Source organism: Puma concolor, chromosome C1 (genome assembly GCF_028749965.1).
Source record: "Puma concolor isolate L17-30 chromosome C1, mPumCon1.1.hap2, whole genome shotgun sequence".
Classification (NCBI taxonomy): domain Eukaryota; kingdom Metazoa; phylum Chordata; class Mammalia; order Carnivora; family Felidae; genus Puma; species Puma concolor.
Genome location: NC_141674.1, coordinates 32,360,533 through 32,380,549, shown reverse-complemented (window position 1 = coordinate 32,380,549; position 20,017 = coordinate 32,360,533). Strand labels below are relative to the sequence as shown.

The window sequence follows — 20,017 nt, the reverse complement described above, 5'->3', positions numbered from 1 at the left end:
GAGGAGGCACACCTCTCTCCCCAGGAAATAACCAAGTATCTCCAGGACAAGTGTGATGTGCCATTCAGAGCTTGTCAAGGTTTGGCCCTTCTAATCTCTCTAACCACATCTGTCATAAAAGAGGTAGATGCACGGGAGACTGGCTGTGTAGATGTATGGATAGAAGGATAGGTAAAAGGTTAGATGGATGGATGGATGGATGGATGGATAGATGGATGGATGGATTGGATGGATGAGTAGATGAAGGGACATTGGATATACATGGTATAGGTTGTTGGTCCCATAGCAAATAAGGAGAAGGGGGAAAGTTCCAACCTTGCCTCTTATTCACTGTGTGACCCCAAGTCACTTCCCTATCTATAAAGTGAGAATCTTATCTGGAAAGACCTCATGTATAAAGTGAGAATTATGACCCTCACCTGCCTCCCAGGTCTATTGTGGGTATCTGGTGAAATAAGAATGGACTGTCCATGTCTGCCTGACAGCTGTGACGAGGCCCCAGTGACAGACCTTGTAGGCATGGGCTATGTGTTGCTTTTACTATGGGGGTGAGGCCACCCCATAGACCCAGGTGGGAGGCTACTTCTGCTCTGGGGGTTCCCACTCTCCCAGTCTGCACAGGGCTCTGCCTTCCCAGGGAGGCTGACCTCCGAAGAAAAGGTGCCACAGGAAAGTTCCCTATGGTCCTGGAAGCCAGAAAAGCACGTGGAGGGCACACAGGGTCCAGAGTGAAGGTTCTGAAGTTACACAGACCCATTTGGTAACCTTGGCTCTGCCACTTTCTAGCTGTCTGACATTAGGCAAGTCCTGAGCCTCAGTTTCCTCATTTACAAAATAGGGACTAATTGCGGTACCCACCTCTTAGGTATGGTGTGACAGTTAATGGAGATAATGCATGTAAATCAGCTAGCGCGGTGCTTGGAATTCACTAAATACTCAGCAAGTGTGTGTTTACCCCACACCCCTAAAAGGCTAAGTGGGGAATGGGGCCCTTTGCGCTTTGGAGGTAACTCAGAAACTTTGAGTCCAGAGATTTTCATCCTGGATGCTGAGTCCCTGAGTTGGTTTTCTCATTTCACAAAGTTCGTCAGGACTCACAGGGCCTCTTGACGAGGGTGCCTTGACTGAACAATAACTGCTTTCGGCTGAAATTCCAGCAGGTTCCGCAGGCCTCGCTGACCCTGTCCTGATTACCCCTAGATTAATAACAAACACGGCACATGAGTTATTCCTTTAAAAGTAGGGTTTATGTGGGAGATATAAATCTCTCCAAACGGGCTGAGGCAGAAGGAGGAGGAGATCGAGGAAGGGGATGTCCTCCCAGGGAAGCCGTGGACACCAGGCGAGCTGGTCCTGCAAGGCCGAGACTGCCCTTGCAGAGACCCAGCATGGGGACGATGGTGTGGGTGGTGGCCAGCCCTGCTAGCTCGGGGTTCACTGTGGCCCATGGCAGGCGGCCCAGACCACCCACCAGAAAGAGGCCCCGAGGCTGAGTGGCCCCAGGCCTGAATGGGGGCAGCCCTGCCCTGCAGCCTTGGGGGCAAATCATGATGGGAATGTCTGAACCTCCTCAGTCCCTAGATCCCCACCCCGGGCTGGCTCCAGAGCCAAACCCTCCCCAACCCCTCATCCCCTGCAGGCTCCAGACATCTCCCCCTGGCCAGCCCCATCTTCCCAGCGGCTCGCTCTGCTAAACTGCCTGCACGGTGTGTGCCTGCAAATGAGACACTGTGTCTCTTCCACCGGGGCCGCACACAGAACTTCCTGAAACCTGGTGGGGCCAGGGTGGTGGCCACAGGGAAGCAACTGGTTTTCTGGAGGGGAGGGACCAGGGGGTCTCACGCTGGTGGCAAGAGGTGACAGGGCTATCTGGGGAGCTCTAAACTCTGGTCAGGTTGGTTCTGAATGCCATAGGCTGTCAGAGCTGAGAGCACCCCTCTCAGAAGGCAGAAACACTTCCCAGGGAAGCCAAGGAAGGGGCAGGACTTGCCCAAGGCCACACGGGATGCATAGCAGAGCTGGGAAGAAGCTTGTTGTTCCTGCAAACGCACCAGGCACCTGCTGCAGCCCGTGGCCTCCCTGTTGGACAACATCGCCAGACATTTAATCCTCACCCCTGTGTATCCTCTATCCCACACGGTGGCCTCAGCTGCTGGACAGCCGAAGATATTTGCTCTTAGTCCAGAGGGTCTAGAGGGGGCTTTGGGGGCCATTGAGGGTGCACGGGAAGGTGGCCTAGCTCTAGCCCAGGGCCCCGGCCCTCCTGCCACTGGGTCCTTCCTAGCAGCCCTTCCCAAACAGACCCAGGGGCTCAACTTGGACCCCTGGCAGCTTCACAGGTGTACTGGAAAGACTGGGGCTGGAAGAGTAGCCACGAGAACATGTCCAGCCCCATCACTGTCTCGAGCAAGTTGCTGCTCCTCTTGGACCTCAATTATCTCATCCAGCAAATGGGAGTGGACGCTGGAGAGGATTTCTAGAGGGCAGTTTCTGGCACAGCATCTCACCCAGAAATATGCCTCAACTTCTCTCTTCTGCCAACCTGCCCTCCCCACAAATCTCTCCTTGGATTGGACCGGGACCAAGCATGAGTGGAGCAAATTATTTTGTGCACAAAATGATTCCCTCCAAATCCTGATGGGGGGGGGGGACCTTCAGTGAATCCCTGTCCCCAGACCTGCAGCTTTACCAGCCCAGGCAGGGAACAGGGCCAGATCGGGTTGGGGCAGTGCAGCAGCAGCTGACCAGAGCAGTGGGGCTGGGGGCCATGCAGCCAGGCCAGCTGGGAGGGGCAGAGGTGATGGTCGGGGCCAGGCTAGAGAGCTATGGGGCTGGGGCTGGGGCTGGGGCTGGGGCTGGGGTTATTTTTAACTCAGCTTAATTTTCTCTACCTGGAAACCAACTCTTGCCGGTGGGGTAGCGCTGTTCCGGGAACGCTTTCACCCCCTAGGATCTGAGCTCGCTCAGGTTCCGGGCCTGCCCTCTCCATTTCACAGGAGCCCTGTTTGCCCAGCTCAGGGCAGGAGAGGAACTGGAGCCAGGCACAGCTCCCTGCACTGACCCCACGAGGCCCAGGCGGTGGCCCCTGCCCTGTCGTCTTCCTCCTTTCACACCAGAGACGGATCCTGTCTCCTGGTCCGTTTAATTCTTCTATTATGTTTCCCAGACTCAGAGCCTCTGGTTCCCTATTGTCCTGAGCAGCACTTTGCGTTTGTGTAAAGATTAGACGCAGTGGAACCTTCACTCTCCTTCCAAATGGTCTTTCTCTTTTACTTTCTCAAATCCGAGTTCTTTCTCTCGCGCTAGGCTCTGCTTCCTTGTCCTCCCTCTCTCCCTACCTGTCTTTATCTGATTCCCTGTTTGTTTTCCTCACCACCCAGACCCCCTCCTGCTCCCTGCTGACCTGCTTGTTCTCCTTTCTTCTCTTCATGGTTCAGTAGTTTGAATTCTCTATCCACCCCCTGCCCCCACCCGAACCCTGCTTGATTTCGTATTTATATTCTCTCGGAGGCTAATAGAAATGACTAGGAGTATTGCTCACCTCATTCCAGAAATACTCTTCTAAATTCTTAGAGAGGCACCTTGCAGGGGAGGGCAGTGAGCACTGCGTGGGGAGTCTCTGTTTTTTGCTGGAGAGACCGGGAGACCAAGATCTGAGACCTGAGTCCCTGTGCCAGCGCTGTGCAGACTGGACCAGGCAGGGCTCTTCTCTGAGCCTTCATTTCGGCTTGGACAGTAGGGGAGCTGATCCCGGATGGTCACAGCCGCCTCCCAGGGCCACAATGGAGAGGAGTTGAAAAGGCTCTGAGCACGCAGTAGGTGCTCAGAAATGTTTATTCCTGCTTCCATTGCAACCTGATCCAGCCTGGGGGAAGGAAGGTAACTCCAACGGCTGTCTCCGTCCTCAGGTCCCGTCCCTCTGCACCAGGATGGCACAGGCACACGCAGACACACGTTTGTGCTCTGGTCTTGCCCTAGGAAGAAGCCAGCTCACCTGTTTCTCTGTGGTCATCTATTGCCCCCTTCATGGACATCTAACGACAAAACTGCTGCTGAACACAAGAACTAAAAATTGAGCAGCCTGGGTTCCTGGGGACGTAAATTTCCGCGGGTTCAAAGCCAGGCATGTATTCATTCACTCCCCCCTCCCTCAGAGAGCACTCGCTCAGAGGGCTCCTACTGTGTACCAGGCAGGCTCCCGGGCCCCGCGTTCTCTGGAGTTCTGGACCTCAAGATTGCTGGAGAGATAAGCCCAAAGTCATGAGTCAGGCAGGCTGGAGAGTAAGGCTCTGGGAGTTCCGAGAAATGAGAAGGCTTTTCCTGTTGTGCCTGGAGACAGGGTCCCTGGAAGACATTGCAGGAGGTGGACTCTGAGCCAGGCCGGGCCAGGAACAGAGGACGACTGCCAGTTCCACCAGCTGCTTAGCTCAGCACGGGCGCATCCCCACTCTGTCTCCAGCAAGACCTGGCTTCTGAGAAGCAGAATGCTCGCCCCCGGGGCACACCCCCCATTGCCTAGCCTTTTTTTTTTTTAATGTTTATTGATTTATTTTTGAAAGAGAGAGTGTGAGCAGAGGGTCAGAAAGAAGGGGACAGAGGATCCCAAGCAGGCTCTGCGCTGACAGCAGCGAGCCTGACGCAGGGCTCGAACTCACAAACTGTAAGATCATGACCTGAGCCACCCAGACGCCCCTGCCTTGCCTTTTGTGAAGAGAGTACCCACCGAGGGGAACCAAGCACCCTGCCATGTCCAAGGTGGGAGACCTTTCAAGGAGTGCTTTATATGTGTGCCCACAGGGGCAATAGGAGCCTGAAAAGGAGCCAGAACTCCCATCCCCAGGCCCTGGGAGGAGGGATGGGGAAGGAGGGAAGAGGGGCACTTCCTGGGTGAGGTAAGGATGAGACAGCTCTAGGCTGGTCAGAGGCCAGGGGTGGGTTGTGTCCTTCACTGAGGAAAGCAGGCCCAGAGAGGGCTCTGACTTGCCCAAGGCCACACAGCCTTGAGTACCCCCTTTCCCCTCCCACACAATAGAAAGGGCATCCTCAGCCTTGTTGGCAGTAAGCAGGCAGGACGGCAGGGTGCCTTCCAAGGAGAGAGAGGGTTCTGCTCATGGGCCTCCCCTCCCCAACTCTTAGCTCTGGGCAAGACCCATGGGACAGCCACACAGAGAATGAGGAAGGGGACTCGGAGCACTTTGGGGATAACTTGAGGAAGCCCAGCAGGACTGGGAGAGGTCCCTGGGGGCCGCAGGGGCGCTTCAGTACTCCAGGAGGTGCTCCAGGCACAGAGGGAGGAGCGGGGCCTTCCCTCCCGCCTCCGCCCTCCCCTGCCCCCCTCCCCTCCAACCGCGGAGGCCGGGGCGGGCCAGGCGCCTGGGGAGGAGGCGGTGTCCCTGGCTCTCCTGTGCGGCAGGGCAGGGCTGGTCGGGCAGAGGCGGGGCTGTGCCTGGTGTTATAAGAAGCAGCCAGGGCACTGAGGCAATGAGCTATCGGCTCTGCCTGGCAGCAAGACGCTGGCAACGGGCACGCTCCCTGCTCTGGTCCAGCCTGTGCGCTCCACCGCCACTATGGTCGCCATGCCCACCGCCTGGTGCTCCATCGCCCTGGCCCTGCTCCTGGCCCTGCATGAAGGTGAGCTGCCCTAGCCTCACCTGCGGCGGCAGCGCCCCCCCGCCCCCACCCTGGGTCTGCTTGCAGGTGTCTCCTGCCCCAGGGCACCGTACCCGCAAGCCAGCTGGGGGGCATCCAGGGGTGGGGGCCCCGCAGCAGTGGCCGCTTCAAGGGGCTCTGCAAGGCAAGAGGTGCTGCAGGCACAGGACAGCCACCAGCCCTTCCCACCAGGACTGCTGGGGCTTCCCCTGGCTGGCCTGGAGCTCCTAAGCAACGAGAATGCCAACTTCCTCAATTATGCAAGAGGAGGAGCCCGGCGGGTCCCCCTATCCCGCTGTGCCGGGCACCCCGACCCACCTGTCCACCTCTGTCCCCCTCCTGTGCGTGCAGGCAAGGGCCAGGTGGCTGCTGCTCCGGACCAACCAGCACCCTCACACCGCGCCCGAGCCTCCCACCTGCGGCCTCGACGTTGCTCCTGCAGCTCCTGGCTCGACAAGGAATGTGTCTACTTCTGCCACCTGGACATCATCTGGGTGAACACTCCCGGGTGAGCTACCGCGGGGATCCAGGCGGGGCCGCTAGAAGCGGGGCAGGGGATGGGGAATCTCTGGCACAGTGCAGCTCACCCTGGGCCTCCAGACGGGATCATTGAGCTAATATTAATAGTTACTGGTTATCGTTCCAACGCCCACGTGGGGAATGCCTAAGTAATCCAGGGCTGGCTCCTGAGAATTCTCACGGCAGCCCGGTAGGAAAGTATTGGCTCCATTCTCCAGATCAGGGTACCGAGGCTCAGAGAGGTTGGGTGCCTTCCCCGGGATTACACAGGAGGGAGTAAATAAATGGTAGACAGAGGCTCCATCCCAGGCCCATGGATGCCATGCTGCCTCTGCATGATCTTCCAAGAATAATACGATTAATGACAGTGCCCGTGTCTCGGCTGTGCCAGGCCCTATGCCAAGCACTGCTCGTATGTTATCAGCTCCTGAATCCCTCATTCTCCCCATGAAGCAGGTAGTGCTGTTGTCCCCAGTGACAAGACGAGAAACCTGCCCTGTGTCACCTGGCAGAGCTGGGGTGGGAGCCTAGTGCTGTCTGTTCTGTCTGCACCCGCACTGCCTCCGGGCCACTGCATACTTCAAGTTGAAGTTTCTGTGTGTGTGTGTGTGTGTGTGTGTGTGTTTTGTTTTTTTTTTTTTTCCCTTCCCCAAATTGCAAAAGGCAAGAGAAGCCCTGCACGTAAGCGTGTGTGGAGCTAATCCGCATCCAAACACTTGCTCAGGGCGGGAACCCTGCCAGTCCCTGCGTGCCGGGTCCACCTGGAGTCATTACAACCCCAACCGCATCGTCTAAAATTAGCTCTGGCACCTGAAGGCGCTGGTCCAACCGGCCACAGGGCCCCTGCCCTGCCCCCAGCCCGCCTTGGCCAGACTTTCAATCAGAAACCGACCCCACCTGATCTCACACACGCACATGCACACACAAGCACATGCACACACCGTTTTTAGGTCAAAGCGCTCAGACACATTTATCAGCCCTCCAGGCAGGCGGTGGCCAGGTGAGGGCAGCTTAGCCTGCGTGTTTACTGCTGTGAGATGGTATTTTCTCCTCTCCTCCAGGGGGACTAGCAAGGCTCCATCCTTCAGCTCGAGTTCCTAGCCGTGAGAGGGATCGGGCTGGGGGGACGCCCCACTTCCCAACTTAGGGAGAGAGCACGGTTCCACCCCATCCTCCCCATGCTGGCAGTCTTACTGAGCAGGGCCAGAGGCGGGGAGCAAGCAGAGGCCCAGAAAGGGGAGGGACGTTGTCCGGGACCACCTGGCACCCGGGCAGAAGAATGCACTGAGGCTTCCCGAGGTCAGGGGCTGGCAGCCTTCTGCTTCCAGCCCGGTGGCACGGGTGGCCATGCCAGTATGCACCGCGGACGGCCCCTGCTTGCCAGTGGCCGTAGTTTATCTCATCCTCTCTCCCTCTCCCTCTCTCCTCCTCTCTCTCCACCCTACACCACTACCTTGCTGGCTGCCCGCCCACAGACAGACAGCTCCTTACGGCCTGGGAAATCCGCCAAGACGCCGGCGCCGCTCCCTGCCAAAGCGCTGTGAGTGCTCCAGTGGCAGGGACCCCGCCTGTGCCACCTTCTGCCATCGAAGGCCCAAGTAAGTGCACACCCAGGCTGCAGAGGCCAGGGTGGCTGCTAGCCTGGACCTGGAGAGCAGGGTGTCTGGAAGATCAGCAGGAGAGCAGAGTGGCTAACAATGGTGGGGGGGGGGGGTGGAGGACAAGGTCCTGGGGGCCCATAGGCTGCCCTGGGCCCATGGGGCATGTCCCTTTCTGTGGGGAACCAGTCACCCCAAGTCCCTCCTAGTCCCCAGCTCCGGGGTCTTCTGAGAGCTCCCACCCTCACTCGGGGGCAGGAGGGATTCTCCTCCGGTGTCAGCTAAAGCAGTCCAGGCCCAGAGAAGGGAGGGGACTTGTCTCATCGGGTCACACAGCTAGTCAGAAGGAGAGCTGGGCTTTCAGCCTTAGTCTGCCTGACCAAGTCCACGGGGATTTGGATTTGGGACGGAGCCTCGGAGGGCTTTGGAGTTTCCGCAGAGAAGTGACATCTGGAGTCGGGAGGCCCTGGCACCATCCCAAGGTTGTCACGGAATTGCTGAGGAAGGGGCGGGCGGGGGTGCTCTGCCACACCTCTTCGCTCTCCGCACCTCAGTTTTCCCATCTGTTAAAGGGGTGGGGGACTTTATCCCCTCCCTCGTCCCCTCGGAGCATTTGGGGAAAGCAGAAAGTGGCTTCCCCGTCTCGAACCTCCCATCCCCGCGATGGTTTATGAGAAACTCCTCCTCTGAGCCTCAAACCGGGGCTCCACCCCTGCCTCAGTTTCCCCTACAAAAGGCCGTGCTCAGCTGCAGGTGGCTGGATTCTGGGAAGGTCGGGCACCCAGCTGCCTCTTTCTGAGGCTAAGAACATATTCCCGGTAGCTCAGTTTTCCTCAGTCCCCACCCCGCCTGGGAAAGGAAGGAGGCCAGGTGCACAGGGGTAGAAATGGATCTGCTGGGGCAGAGGGAGGGTGCTGGGCCTACAGCCAGGTGTTCTCAGGGCCCTGGACAGCCCCTCACTCGGGCCCTAACGCTGTTCCTTCAGGCCTGAAGCCGTGGTGGTCCCAGGCAGTGGACCCCCTCCAGACGTGTTCCAGGCTGGCAGGACACGGCCGTCGGCAGGAGAGCTCCTCCAGCAGCTGAGGTGAGCGGTGCCCCCTCTGACTGAGCACCTCCTGTATGCCTTAGCACATTTCCCTTGTTCTCCATATGAGGCACGACTGGGTCCTCACTGGGCAGCCGAGAGAACTGAGGCTCAGAGAAGTTAAGACATTTTGCCCAAGGGCACAGCGGTCTGTGGCATCTGGCTGGTTCCAGAGCCTGTGACCTAGACTGCTGTGCCCTTTGTTCCCACCAGGCCTAGCAGTGGACTTTCTCAGGCGAGTTGAGGGATTGTGACCGTGGAAGGCCCTCTACTGTTCATTCAGGTTGTGTCCCAAGGAAGCGTCTCCTACGTGCTGGGCCCCGAGTGGCCGACTACCCAGCCTGTCCCCTCCCCGCTGTCCCAGACCGGATCCCCTTCCTGGCCGCCTCCGCGTGGCTCAGCTCGAGGCCTGGCACACAGGAGGTGCCCGCGAATGTTCGTCCAGCCAAACTGACTTGAGAATAGAGACCCTGCATCTGGCTGTGTAGACAGGCGGCTAACGGAGCAGCTTCTGAGCCAGCTCTGTCCCCAACAAGGCTTTGTGACCTTGAGCTTGTCATTTCACTTTTCTCCCATTTCACTTCACTCCCATTTTTGTTCCAGGGGCAGCAGTGCAATCCATGTCTAGGGAATTGTTGTGAGGGTAGATGAATCGACATATGTGGGGCGCCTCGAGCAGGGCCTGGCACCCCAGGGGAGCTTTGCAGGTGTCAGCCATTCCGACCTCTGTCCCTGAGGCTCCTCGGAGCTGGCCGGTGCTGGGGCCCAGCTCAGCCCCTCAGGGCCTCCCATCTTGGTGGAGAGGAGGACACGTAGGAGAAAGGGCAGGATGGTGCGTTGGGGAAGACGCAGCATACGCTTCGGAAGTATCTTTGGATGAAAAGAAAATCAAGGTTTAGACTCTGCAAGTGCATATGGCACCTCCTGTGGGCAAACAGCTCGCTTTGCCAGCCTACACTCATCCTCACACTGGCTCAGGCCTATTTTCATTTTACAGACGAAGAAAGGGGCTCGGAGAGGTTGACACACCTGCCTGAGCTCCCAGAGCTGGGACCTGAAGCCAGCCTCCTAGCTCCCGGTCTGGGACACTTTGAGCCAGGACGAGACCACTTGGGTGATGCCAGAGCCCTTCCCAGGGCCTCATCCTGGTTCAAAGGGAAGCTAGGACCCATATTTGTCTGGGTTGAACTACCCTGAGCTGGACCTTGAAGAATGGGAATTTCAGTAGGTGGAATGTGGGTGGAGGGAAGGTAAACAGCCTAGAAGGAGCGACATGAGCAAAGGTGTGGACGTGGGAAGGCAGGTCACAGGAGATACGCTGGTCTCGGCCCTCTGGTCCTTCCAGCAGTATTTGATGTTGGACGTCAGCTTTGTCAAAGTCCTCGTGGGCAGGGAAGCTTCTAGGCCTGGTCTGGCCTGTCCTCGATGCGCAGACTTTGTTTTCAGGGTCAGCTGTGGCTGACCTCTGACCCCAGAGCAGCTATGATTAAAGGGGCCCGTTCCTACTACTGCTGTCTCTTGCAGGGAACTCTTGGGCAGTCCATATCTCCTGAGATGCTAAATTGACCCTTCTTGATTCCAGGGACATTTCTGCAGCCAAGAGCCACTTTGCTAGGCGACAACAGGTGGCAGTGAGGGAACTGAGGCCTACACACTCCAGGCGGAGGAAGAGATAGCACCGGTGGCCAAGGAATGCTGGGAAGGAGCCTGTGTGGAGCCAGGAGGAGAGGGGCAGCCCAGAGCTGGGGAATCCACCTGCTGGGATGGCACACGCTCTGGCCTCCTCGTGCAAGTGAGGGAACTTCCTTCCAGGCAGCTCGTGCCCTCACACGGCCCGGGGAAAGCCTTCAGCCACGTCCCCCCGCCGGCCCCAGCCCCACCACGCCGCTGGAAGGAACCGCATGAGGAATGTGCTAACCTGGAGGCCACGTCCCGAGAGGTTTCCTGCCTGTTGGCTACAAGCCAGAATCGATGCGCAGCGGTGGACCCTAGACCCAAGCCAGCCCTGGAGGCTGGACGGGTCCACCTAAGGGCTGGTGTCCTGGGTGGCCCCCGTCTGACCCCTCCAGCTCTGCCTCCCCAGAGTCCTCACACCCTCATACCCTCGGGACACTCCTGGGGAGAACGGCCTGTTCTGCTTCACCTGCCTGTATATAACTTATTTGCTCTAAGAACTTTGAGAATTCCACTTATTTATTTTAATGTATTTTTTTAGACTCAATTATTTACCTGCGAACTTGTGTTTGTAATAAAGCATGAAATGGTACCCTGGTATTTTGTCTTGGCTGAAGCAGAGGTGGGAGGCACCTTGCAGGACGGGGCTGCTTAGAAGTTAGGGGGACCCAAAAAGGAGAGGGAAGGGGTCCGGGGCAGGTGGCCGGAGCCCTGCATTCCACTCCCCAAGCTCCCGCTGGGCACTTCTGGCTGCTATCCCACCCTCTCTAGGCTTTTGCCTGTCATGTGCCTGGACAGCCATTTGTGGCTTTGACATCTAGGATTCCTCTGTTCCCAGCAGGCCAGTCCCTACGGCCAGGCCTTTCCCAAGAGTGTGTTTGGAAGGAGTCGAGGCTACGAGAATACCAAGACCCCCTTCTTCCCCAGCTGCCCTGTGCCACCAGGAACTGTTGTGAGGCCCAGAGCCAATCTGTCCAGTGAGGGCTGGGGCCAGATGGTCCCAAGACTGTGTACTGCCCTCGTGGCCAGTGATGGGTGCTATGGTGGAGCCACAGCCTGACCCCGGTCTCATCCCTCTCCTTGGACCTTGCTCACTTCCTTGACTGAAGAAGCCCAAGGCTCTAGGATTGCTGCCAGGGCCCAAGAAGCGGCCCACCTGAGTTCCAGGGATAGCCAGCAGCCACGATCACCCCTGCTGGCAGTTCCTGGACCCACAGCCTCCATTTCTGCCAAATCCTCCTGTGACAAGCTGTTCCCTCTTCTCCCGGCTGGCTTGTGCTGGGAGTGGCAGGTGGCCTGAGCTGGCTGTTGAAAAATAATTATTTACACACTGCTCTAATCCTGCCTCGTCCGTGAAGCCAGCCCTGACCCCTTCGTGGAAGGGTAAGATGCTGACACATAGTGAAATCCTACTGTATACTGGCACTTTACCTGTATTAACTCATTTCCGCCTCACAACAGCCCCATGACATAGGTACTGTGATTATCTCCATTTCAAAGGTGACAAAATTGAGGCACAGAGAGAAGGCAACTGACTGGCCCAAGGTCACACAGTGAGTAAGTGGTGGTATCCGGATTTGAACCCAGAGTCTACGGTACAAATGTATGTCTGCGTGTCATAAATATTATTGGTTGAATTCGTGGATCAGCACTGCGGTGTGACCCGAAACAAATCGCTTTCTGGGCCTCAGTGTTTTTCAATCTATAAAGTGAGAGGCGATGGTCCCAACCTTGTAGGGCAGGTAGGAACACTGAACAGACTGCTGGGCTCAGCCCCCGGGGCGTGATAGGAGGCAGAGACTGCTTGTCAGGGTCATCAAAGGGGTTTTGTAATGAGCAGAACAGCCCCAGGGCTGGAGGACCGCAGGTGGGGCAGCTGGGGTGACAAGGGGTGGTCAGAGAAAGAATCCTGGACAAAGGGGCTACTCCTGTAGCTTCCAAAGATGAGTAAGACTCAAATAAATAGAAAAATGCAGGAAGGAACTCCAGACAGAGGGAACAGGGAAGGTGAAGGTATGGCAGTAAGAGTGACAAAGGAGGTTCCCACGGAGGACCCCTATGTGGCTGGAGCCCAGTGAGTGGGGAAGCAAGTTCGCCACCCCACCCCACCCCCTGCCCTCGGAGGTCCACGGTGCATTCTAGGTGGTGAGGCTTGGGGTAAGGGAGCCCAGGAGCAGGCAACACCTCTCAAATCTCAGCAGAGCCTGATGTCAGAAGACTCTCCCTCCCTGGCAGCCCAGAATTCCATGCAAAATGGCTCCCTGCCTCCTGGGAGACCCAGAGCCAATAGCCAGTGGCCAGGCTGGGCAGCTGAGTAGGGCAACCCCAGGATGGCGGGTATGATGGAAGCCTGGCAGAAGGATGACGAGATCCTGACCAAGGGTGTGTCAGAGGCCCGGGGAAGCAGGCATTCCCTGCCCTTGGCACAGGCCCCTGTGGCCCTGGCCAGAGTTCAGAGATCAGAAACTCAAATGATTAAGTCACAGAGATGATTAAAGGGAGGGGAGGAGGCCCAGGAGGCAGGAAAAGGCAAGGTGACAACGCAGTCCCTTGGGTCCTGATTCCTGGGGAAGGAGGGCCTCCTGCACTTTGGGGGGTCCTACTGTGGCCTTCCTCGGTCATACCTCTCTCCACAGGGCAAGAAGTGTGTGTGCCCCTAGTCTGCACCTGCTACTAGGCCGCATTGCGGGGAACTGGGGCCCCAGAAGCATGGGGGGAGGTGAGACAGTGTGCGGAAGGAGCAGAGGAAAATCTGTGAGGGGCGGCTGCCAGGTCAAAGGAAACCCTGAGAAGCAAGACGTCAGCGTTTTGGGGAGTCTGTCTGGATTTTATAGGACAACATCTCCCCTTTTCTTGCCTTTTTCTGTCTTTTCCATAAATACTTAACTGGTTTTGTCAAGGCTTTTTGAGTCCAATCTATGTTCCTTTGGCTAGAACACCAGGCAGAGAAAGGCCAGAAGGGGGCACAGAATGACCCAGATTTACTCAGGTACCATGCACAGACAGAAGCTGAGGCAGAGGGGAGTTTGGTCCCATGTTCAAGACCATGCAGCCTGATATATGCCCAGGCTGTAGACTGGGTCTTCTGTCCTTGGGCTGCCTCTCCTCACACCCCTCACTCTGGAAAGAACCCCAAGGAATGAGTCTCTCTCTCTCTCTCTCTCTCTCTGTCTCTCTCTCTGATTAAAAATGGAGACCAGGTTGCCGGGTTTCAGAAATGGCATCTACTTATGAATAATTCCCTCTCAGGAGACGCCTGTGAGCGAGACAGACACAGCTTCTGGCCCCACAGGCCAAGAGGAGAGCCCTCCCAAAAAACCACTATTAGCGGCACCGGGGCGGCTCAGTTGGTTAAGTGTCCGACTTCAGCTCAGGTCATGATCTCACGGTTCCTGAATTCTAGCCCCATGTCTGGCTCCGTGCTGATAGCCCCGAGCCTGGAGCCTGCTTCGGATTCCGTGTCTCCTTCTCTCTGCCCCTCCCCTGCTCGCACACTCTCTTTCTCAAAATTAAACGTTTAAAAAAATTAAAATCAAGTTTAAAAAAATACTATTAAGTATTAAGATAAAATAATAATAATAATAATAGTTAGCATTTACTGAGCACTCACTAGGTGCTTTCTGCATATGAATTCCTTGGTTCTTTACCGCAACCTATGCAGCAGGTTCGACAATTATTATTCCCATTTTATAGAAGGGGTAACCGGGGAATTGAGTAACTTGCTCAAAGGCACATTGCTACTATATGGCTGAGCTGGGATGTAAACCTCAGGCTCTAAACTTCTATGCCTTCCTGCCTCTCTGATAGGGCATCCATACTGTGAAAAGAGTTCCGGGCATGAGGGAGCCCAGGGTGGCTTCCTGAAGGAGGTGACGTCTAGGCCAAGCTCAAGAGAATCAGTCAAGTGAAGGAGAGCAGACAAGAGCGTTCCAGGCGGACGGAGCAGCAGAGGTGAAGCCTCGGCAGGGAAGGGAGCTATTCTCGGGAGCTCCCTCTCAGGAAGCAAAAGAAGAAGGGGGCATAGGGAAGCCTGGAGAGGGGGAAGCAGGAAGGCGTCGCGCCATCTTGAACCCCAGGTCAAGCCTGAGCACCTGGCATGGGAGAAGGGGCTCCAGACAGAGAGATCTACAGCAGCGGTCACTCTGCGTCACAGCCTCAGGCAGTGAGTCCCAGCAGAGTATGACTGTGCCTGAAATGCCCTCCACTTGTTCCTCATGCCTTTGGATCAGACCGCACTTGCACTCAAGGGCCTCGCAGCCTGGCAGGGAAGACAGACAAGGCCAAGCGAAGGGACAGGAGGTGGGATCCGTTATGGAGTGCCCTTCCAGCTGGTTTGGTAGTGGGGGAGAGGGGGGTAAGGTTTGCACAAGCTGGAACGAGGGAAAGGGCATCGCGGCTGGGGGGAAGGGCATGAGGTGTGTCTGGCCAGAGCTTGGAAGAATCTGAAGAAAGGCAGCCGGCCTGATCAGCAGGGGCCAGGCTGGGAATGGCATCCAATGCCAGGAATTTGAACTTGAGTGATGGGAACCAGCAAAGGTGGCCAAGCAGGGGAGAGCGAGGGCAGGAGCTGGCCTTGGGCTGCCGGCTTGTCGTTGTCCCCTCCTTAGCCACTGCTTCCAGCTCACCAGGGCCCTCCCAGCCCTCTCAGGGGAAAGCAGACTGCGGGCCTCGCCTGCCAGGGACCCGAGCCAAGAGCCCTCAGCAGCTCGGAAGGGGGCCGTGTGCAGGCCCGCCCCAGGAGCCCTGAAGAGGAATGTGGCCTAATTAATTCTCCAAAGCTCAGAGGGCCTCGCCTTGTGGGAGCAGCTGCCAGGACAGGCCTGCCAGGCCGCCACTGGCCCAGCCTGTCGATCACTCAGTGCCGAAGAGAGTGAGGGGGACAGCCGGCAGGGAGCTGGGAGACAGGGGCTTGGGGGGCTAGCCCCTTGCCTCCAGGCACACACGTGTCCTCCGACCCCTTCACAGCTGAACACTGCAATGATGGTAATAGTAACAGCCAATAGGCCTTGAGGGCTCCCGGTGTGGCAGCCCCAGTGCTAAGCAGGTCGTAGGCACTCTCATCCAAGCACGACAAGGACCAGTGAGGTGGGGCCTGTTAGCGCCATTTTGCCGATGAGCTAACCGAGACTCAGAGGGGCAAACTTTCCTGCCCAGGATCCCGCATTCAGAGAAACTGGGATTTGGACTCAGGTAGTCTGGGTCCCAAGAGCACGTTGTCATAACCACGGTGCTGGGCTGGCTCAGCGGGGGATATCAAGGCTCCAGGGAGGGAGGGAGGATTCCTTTCCCAAGGACAGCTTACTAAAAAGGGGCCTGCAGAAGGAAAGGCCACACCCCTGGTCTCTGCCTCAGTAGCCTCCCCCAGAAGTTTCCCTATGGGACCACCAGGGACGCAAGGCTCACTGCTCCAGGCAGGTGGGGCTGGAACATGTGATCCTGTCTCCCCAGAATCTCTAGCCATTTGGTGCCAGATCTACCACTTGGCCCTGTCCCAGAGGCACTGTAATAGCACCGTGCACTCTGAGACTCCTCCCAGGGACACCATTCCCCTCACAGGTAGGAGACAGAGGCTGAGGGGGTCTCAGTGGGTCAGTGACAGGCTGGACCAGGGCTTTATGGCTAGAAAGTGGCAGAGCCAGGACGGGTACCCAGAGTAGCCTGAAGCAGACCAGAAGGAGGGCAGTGAGGCCACATTGTGTCCTGTCTCCGAGCCTTAGTTTCCCATCTACCATGCAGGGACGAGATGGCCGGTGCATAGGCTCATTAATAACAGCTCACACTAAGGCTGCCTGGGTGGCTCAGTCAGTTAAGCATCCGACTTTGGCTCAGGTCACCGTCTTGCAGTTCCTGAGTTCGAGCCCTGCATCAGGCTCTGTGCTGATGGCTCAGAACCTGGAGCCTGCTTCAGATTCTGTGTCTCCCTCTCTCTCTCTCTCTGCCCTCCCCCACTTGCACCCTGTATCTCTCTCTCTCACACACAAAAAATAGATAAACACTAAAAAATAAAATAACAGCCCACACTAAGGTATTCTGTGTATCGGGCACTGTCTTAAGTACTTTATGTAATTTTTAAATGTTTTCCAAAATAAGATTTTATTCATACCTACATAATATATCATCATAAGGCTATAGCATAATGTATGTGTTACCTCATAGGTGTATCTTTAACTCTGTCCAATTTCCCACCAATAAAATCGTGCTGTGTGCTACATTTGTCCATAAATTTTATATTCATTCCTAATTCTCTTTTGCTACATATTTTTTTTATTGAGACATAATTCACACACCATAAAACTCACTCTTTTAAAGAGTACACTTCAGTGGGTTTTAGTATATTCACCAAGTTATACAACCCATCACCACCATCTCATTCCAGAATATTTTTATCTCCCCCAGAAAGAAATAGCCTTTAGCAGTCATTCCCCACATGCCAGCACCCCCCCCACCCCGCCCCCCAGCTTCTGGAAATTACTGATCTGCCTTCTGTCCCTATGGATCTTCCTACTCTGGACATTTCACATAAATAAAATCAAACACTATGTGGCCATTTGTGCCTTCTTTTACTCAGCATCAGGTTTTCAAGATTCACCCATGCCATAGGTGTGTGCCAGAATTTCATCCCTTTCCATGGCTGAATGATACTCCATTGTAGGGATGAATTACATTTGACTTATCCATTCATCCACTGATGGACATTGGAGTTGTTGGGCTTTTTGGCCCAAGCACATTTTAGCCCCCAACAACCGCATGGGGAGGTGCTATTAGGTCATCAGATAGACAAAGAGACTGAGTGTCCCCTCCCAGGTCACTTAGCTATTAAGCAGCCGTGGAGAGGGACCTTTGCCCCAAGAGTCTAGTTTCAGAGATGGTGGCTTTGGCCATTGGGCCAAATACTACCTTCTCAGTCAAATAAGACAGTGTAAGTCAGCACCCATAGAAAACTGCACTAGAAGTGGCATCCATTGGACTTTTAGCAAAGGGTGGCATTTCCCAGCAGTGTTTCTGAAGGTGGCTGAGCTGGGGTCTGCGAAGCAAGGCCCCACGGTACAGCAGGGTTGTCGGAACAACCAGTGATAAAAAACATTGCCTCTTGGCACAGAAGTGACTCTTTCAGGAATGGAGACATCTCTTCACGCCTGGGTGGGCCTGTCCCCCCTGCTGAGCATCATTGACCTGCAACCTAGAAGCCATGTCTCCACCCATCCCCACCTAGGAAGCCCTGACTCCCCTCGTGACGCCAAGGCCCTGCCGCTGGGCAGCAGAAGAAGGATCCTGGGTGAGGTCAAGATCAGAGGTACAGTCAAGGTCATACATAAGTGACCTTGGGTGGGTCTTTACCACCTCAGGGCTGTCATCTATTAAGTAATGGAACAAGAAATCTAATGGTAAGGCAGTACATACACAAAAGCTTGTGGCCAAAAAAAAAAAAAAAGAAAAGAAAGAAAGAAAAGAGAAAGAAAAGAAAAATATAGGAGCATCTAGAATAAAAACTAAATCTCCCTGCCTCTCACTCCAAGGTAACCACTCTGAGAATGAGGTACGTAGCCTTTTCCTATGGACTCAGACATACGTTTTGTATCTAACTTTTTAGAAGTGTTTAAAGTAACAAATGCAGACATAAGTGTCCCTATTCTACAGCCTGCTTTCCTCACTCCAGAGGCATCTTTCCAGACCAGCACACACAGATCCACCCCAGGCTTAATTTTACCAGGTCCCTGGAACAGACTGCTGTTTATTTAACTATTCACCTGCTGAAGCCTTTTGGACGACCTCCGTGTTGTTTTCATAAGCGTGCTGCGGTAAATATCTTGTTTACATCATTTGTCCACAAAGATTTTTAGGCATGAAATTGCTGGGTCAAAGGACATGCATATTTTAAGTGTTCTGCCAAGAATGAGGTTCCAATTTGCACTCCTGCACTCGCTGGGCATGAGTGCCCTTTTCCTTACATCCCTTCCAGCACTGGCTGCTCTGATTCAGAAACCATTTCTTCACAGGGAATCTGGTGCACAAGAGATACACCTCTCGCCGCCTGAACTGAGAAGGATGGGGGGGTCTGGCAGTGCTCAGATGTCCCGCCCTCCCCCCAGCTGGTACAGAGGACCCTTGAGGGTTTCCCAGTGCTGGGTCTCTGGGATCCCCTCTGGCTGCAAGCCTGTCCTCTTGTGGCCAGTATCAGTCCCCAGCCTCTCAGTTGGTCCCCCAGGGAGCTTAGGGATGGAGCAGAGGCTGGCCAGTCTCCTCCCTCAGCTGCCCCCGCCCTCCCCTAACAAATGTGCCTTGGGGAAGGCCTTCCACGGACAACATCTTCACCGAAAAGCATGTGTACCTGAGCCTACGGGTTTTTTGCAGACAGGGAGCCTTTGTCCCTTGTCCCTTGTCAGACTGTGTCCCTTCTCATCCTTGTCCCTTCTCAGACTGTGATCCAAACTAGTCTCTTTAAAAAGACTGGATCCTGCTTTTGCCTCTGCTCAGGCCTTGCTGTGTAGACCCAGGCAGGCTGCTGACCCTTCTGAGCACCAGGTTCCCGGCTGCCAGGCTGGTGAGATCCCTCCCAGGGAGTTGGCATGAAATCTGCCCCCTCCAGGGGCTCCACACTGGCCATGTGCATTAATTATCCCCAAGGTGGAAGAAGGGCTCCTCCTGGGAGGTGGCAGCCTGGGGACAAGGAAGGGCAGGGAGGGCAGATAAGGGGAGCGTGGCCACCCCACCTCGGAGCCAGGCACCTGAGGCTCCCTCCCTATGACTCCGAAGCAGCGTGTCGTGATCCCAGTACAGTGAAGCCCCACCTGGCTAATATGAGACCGCACTTGAGCACGTGCACAAAAGGGGACGCGTACGTGCAAAATGTATTCTCGTGTGCACAGCTGGGGATATTTCTGCATGTCTACAGGCACTTGGGTTTGCGTCTCATGTGATGGGTTCATCATGCACAAGTCACACGTGTGCACATTCCCGTGCACGTCGTGCACGTGTACAAACAAGCATATGTGTGCTGTGAATGCCCCTGAGTGTGTAAGTCTGCCTGATTGTGGCCGCAGAGATACGTGCCTACATATGTGTGCGTGCATGAGGATACATGCGTGCCTGTAGAATGTGCGTGCAAGTCCACGATGATAGATGACCGATGTGTGGGTACAAGAGCGACATAAGCACACACACAGGTGCACGTGTGTATCTGGGCATGTGTAGGAACACGTGCATGAATGTCAATAAGTGTAGATTGAGTGTGTGCATTCGAGCGAACACAGGAGTGTAGATCTAGAGGTATTTCGGTATGTGTGTGGCCATTACTAGATATGGAAATACTGGACTCCTCTGGGTCTGTGAACCTTGACATTTACTCCAGGACCCACCCCACCTTGCCTGGACCACCACCCCACTCACACTAAGGAAAAACAGAAGAACACTGTCACTGTATAAACTCTAATTATCTTGTTTTATTAACAGGCAGATTAATTGTTTTAGTAACCAGTAAGTCATAAGCTTTATT

The 20,017-nt window shown here is 55.5% G+C and overlaps 1 protein-coding gene across 1 annotated transcript; it reads left to right on the top strand.

Moving 5' to 3' along the window:
• The first annotated feature begins 5,498 nt into the window (after positions 1–5,498).
• On the top strand, positions 5,499–11,116 carry EDN2 (endothelin 2). Its single transcript, XM_086716641.1, has 5 exons — positions 5,499–5,631; positions 6,001–6,157; positions 7,644–7,766; positions 8,752–8,850; positions 10,433–11,116. The coding sequence occupies exons 1-5, from the start codon at positions 5,568–5,570 to the stop codon at positions 10,524–10,526; spliced, it is 537 nt and encodes a 178-aa protein (XP_086572767.1). The 5' UTR covers positions 5,499–5,567; the 3' UTR covers positions 10,527–11,116.
• The last annotated feature ends 8,901 nt before the right edge of the window (positions 11,117–20,017 follow it).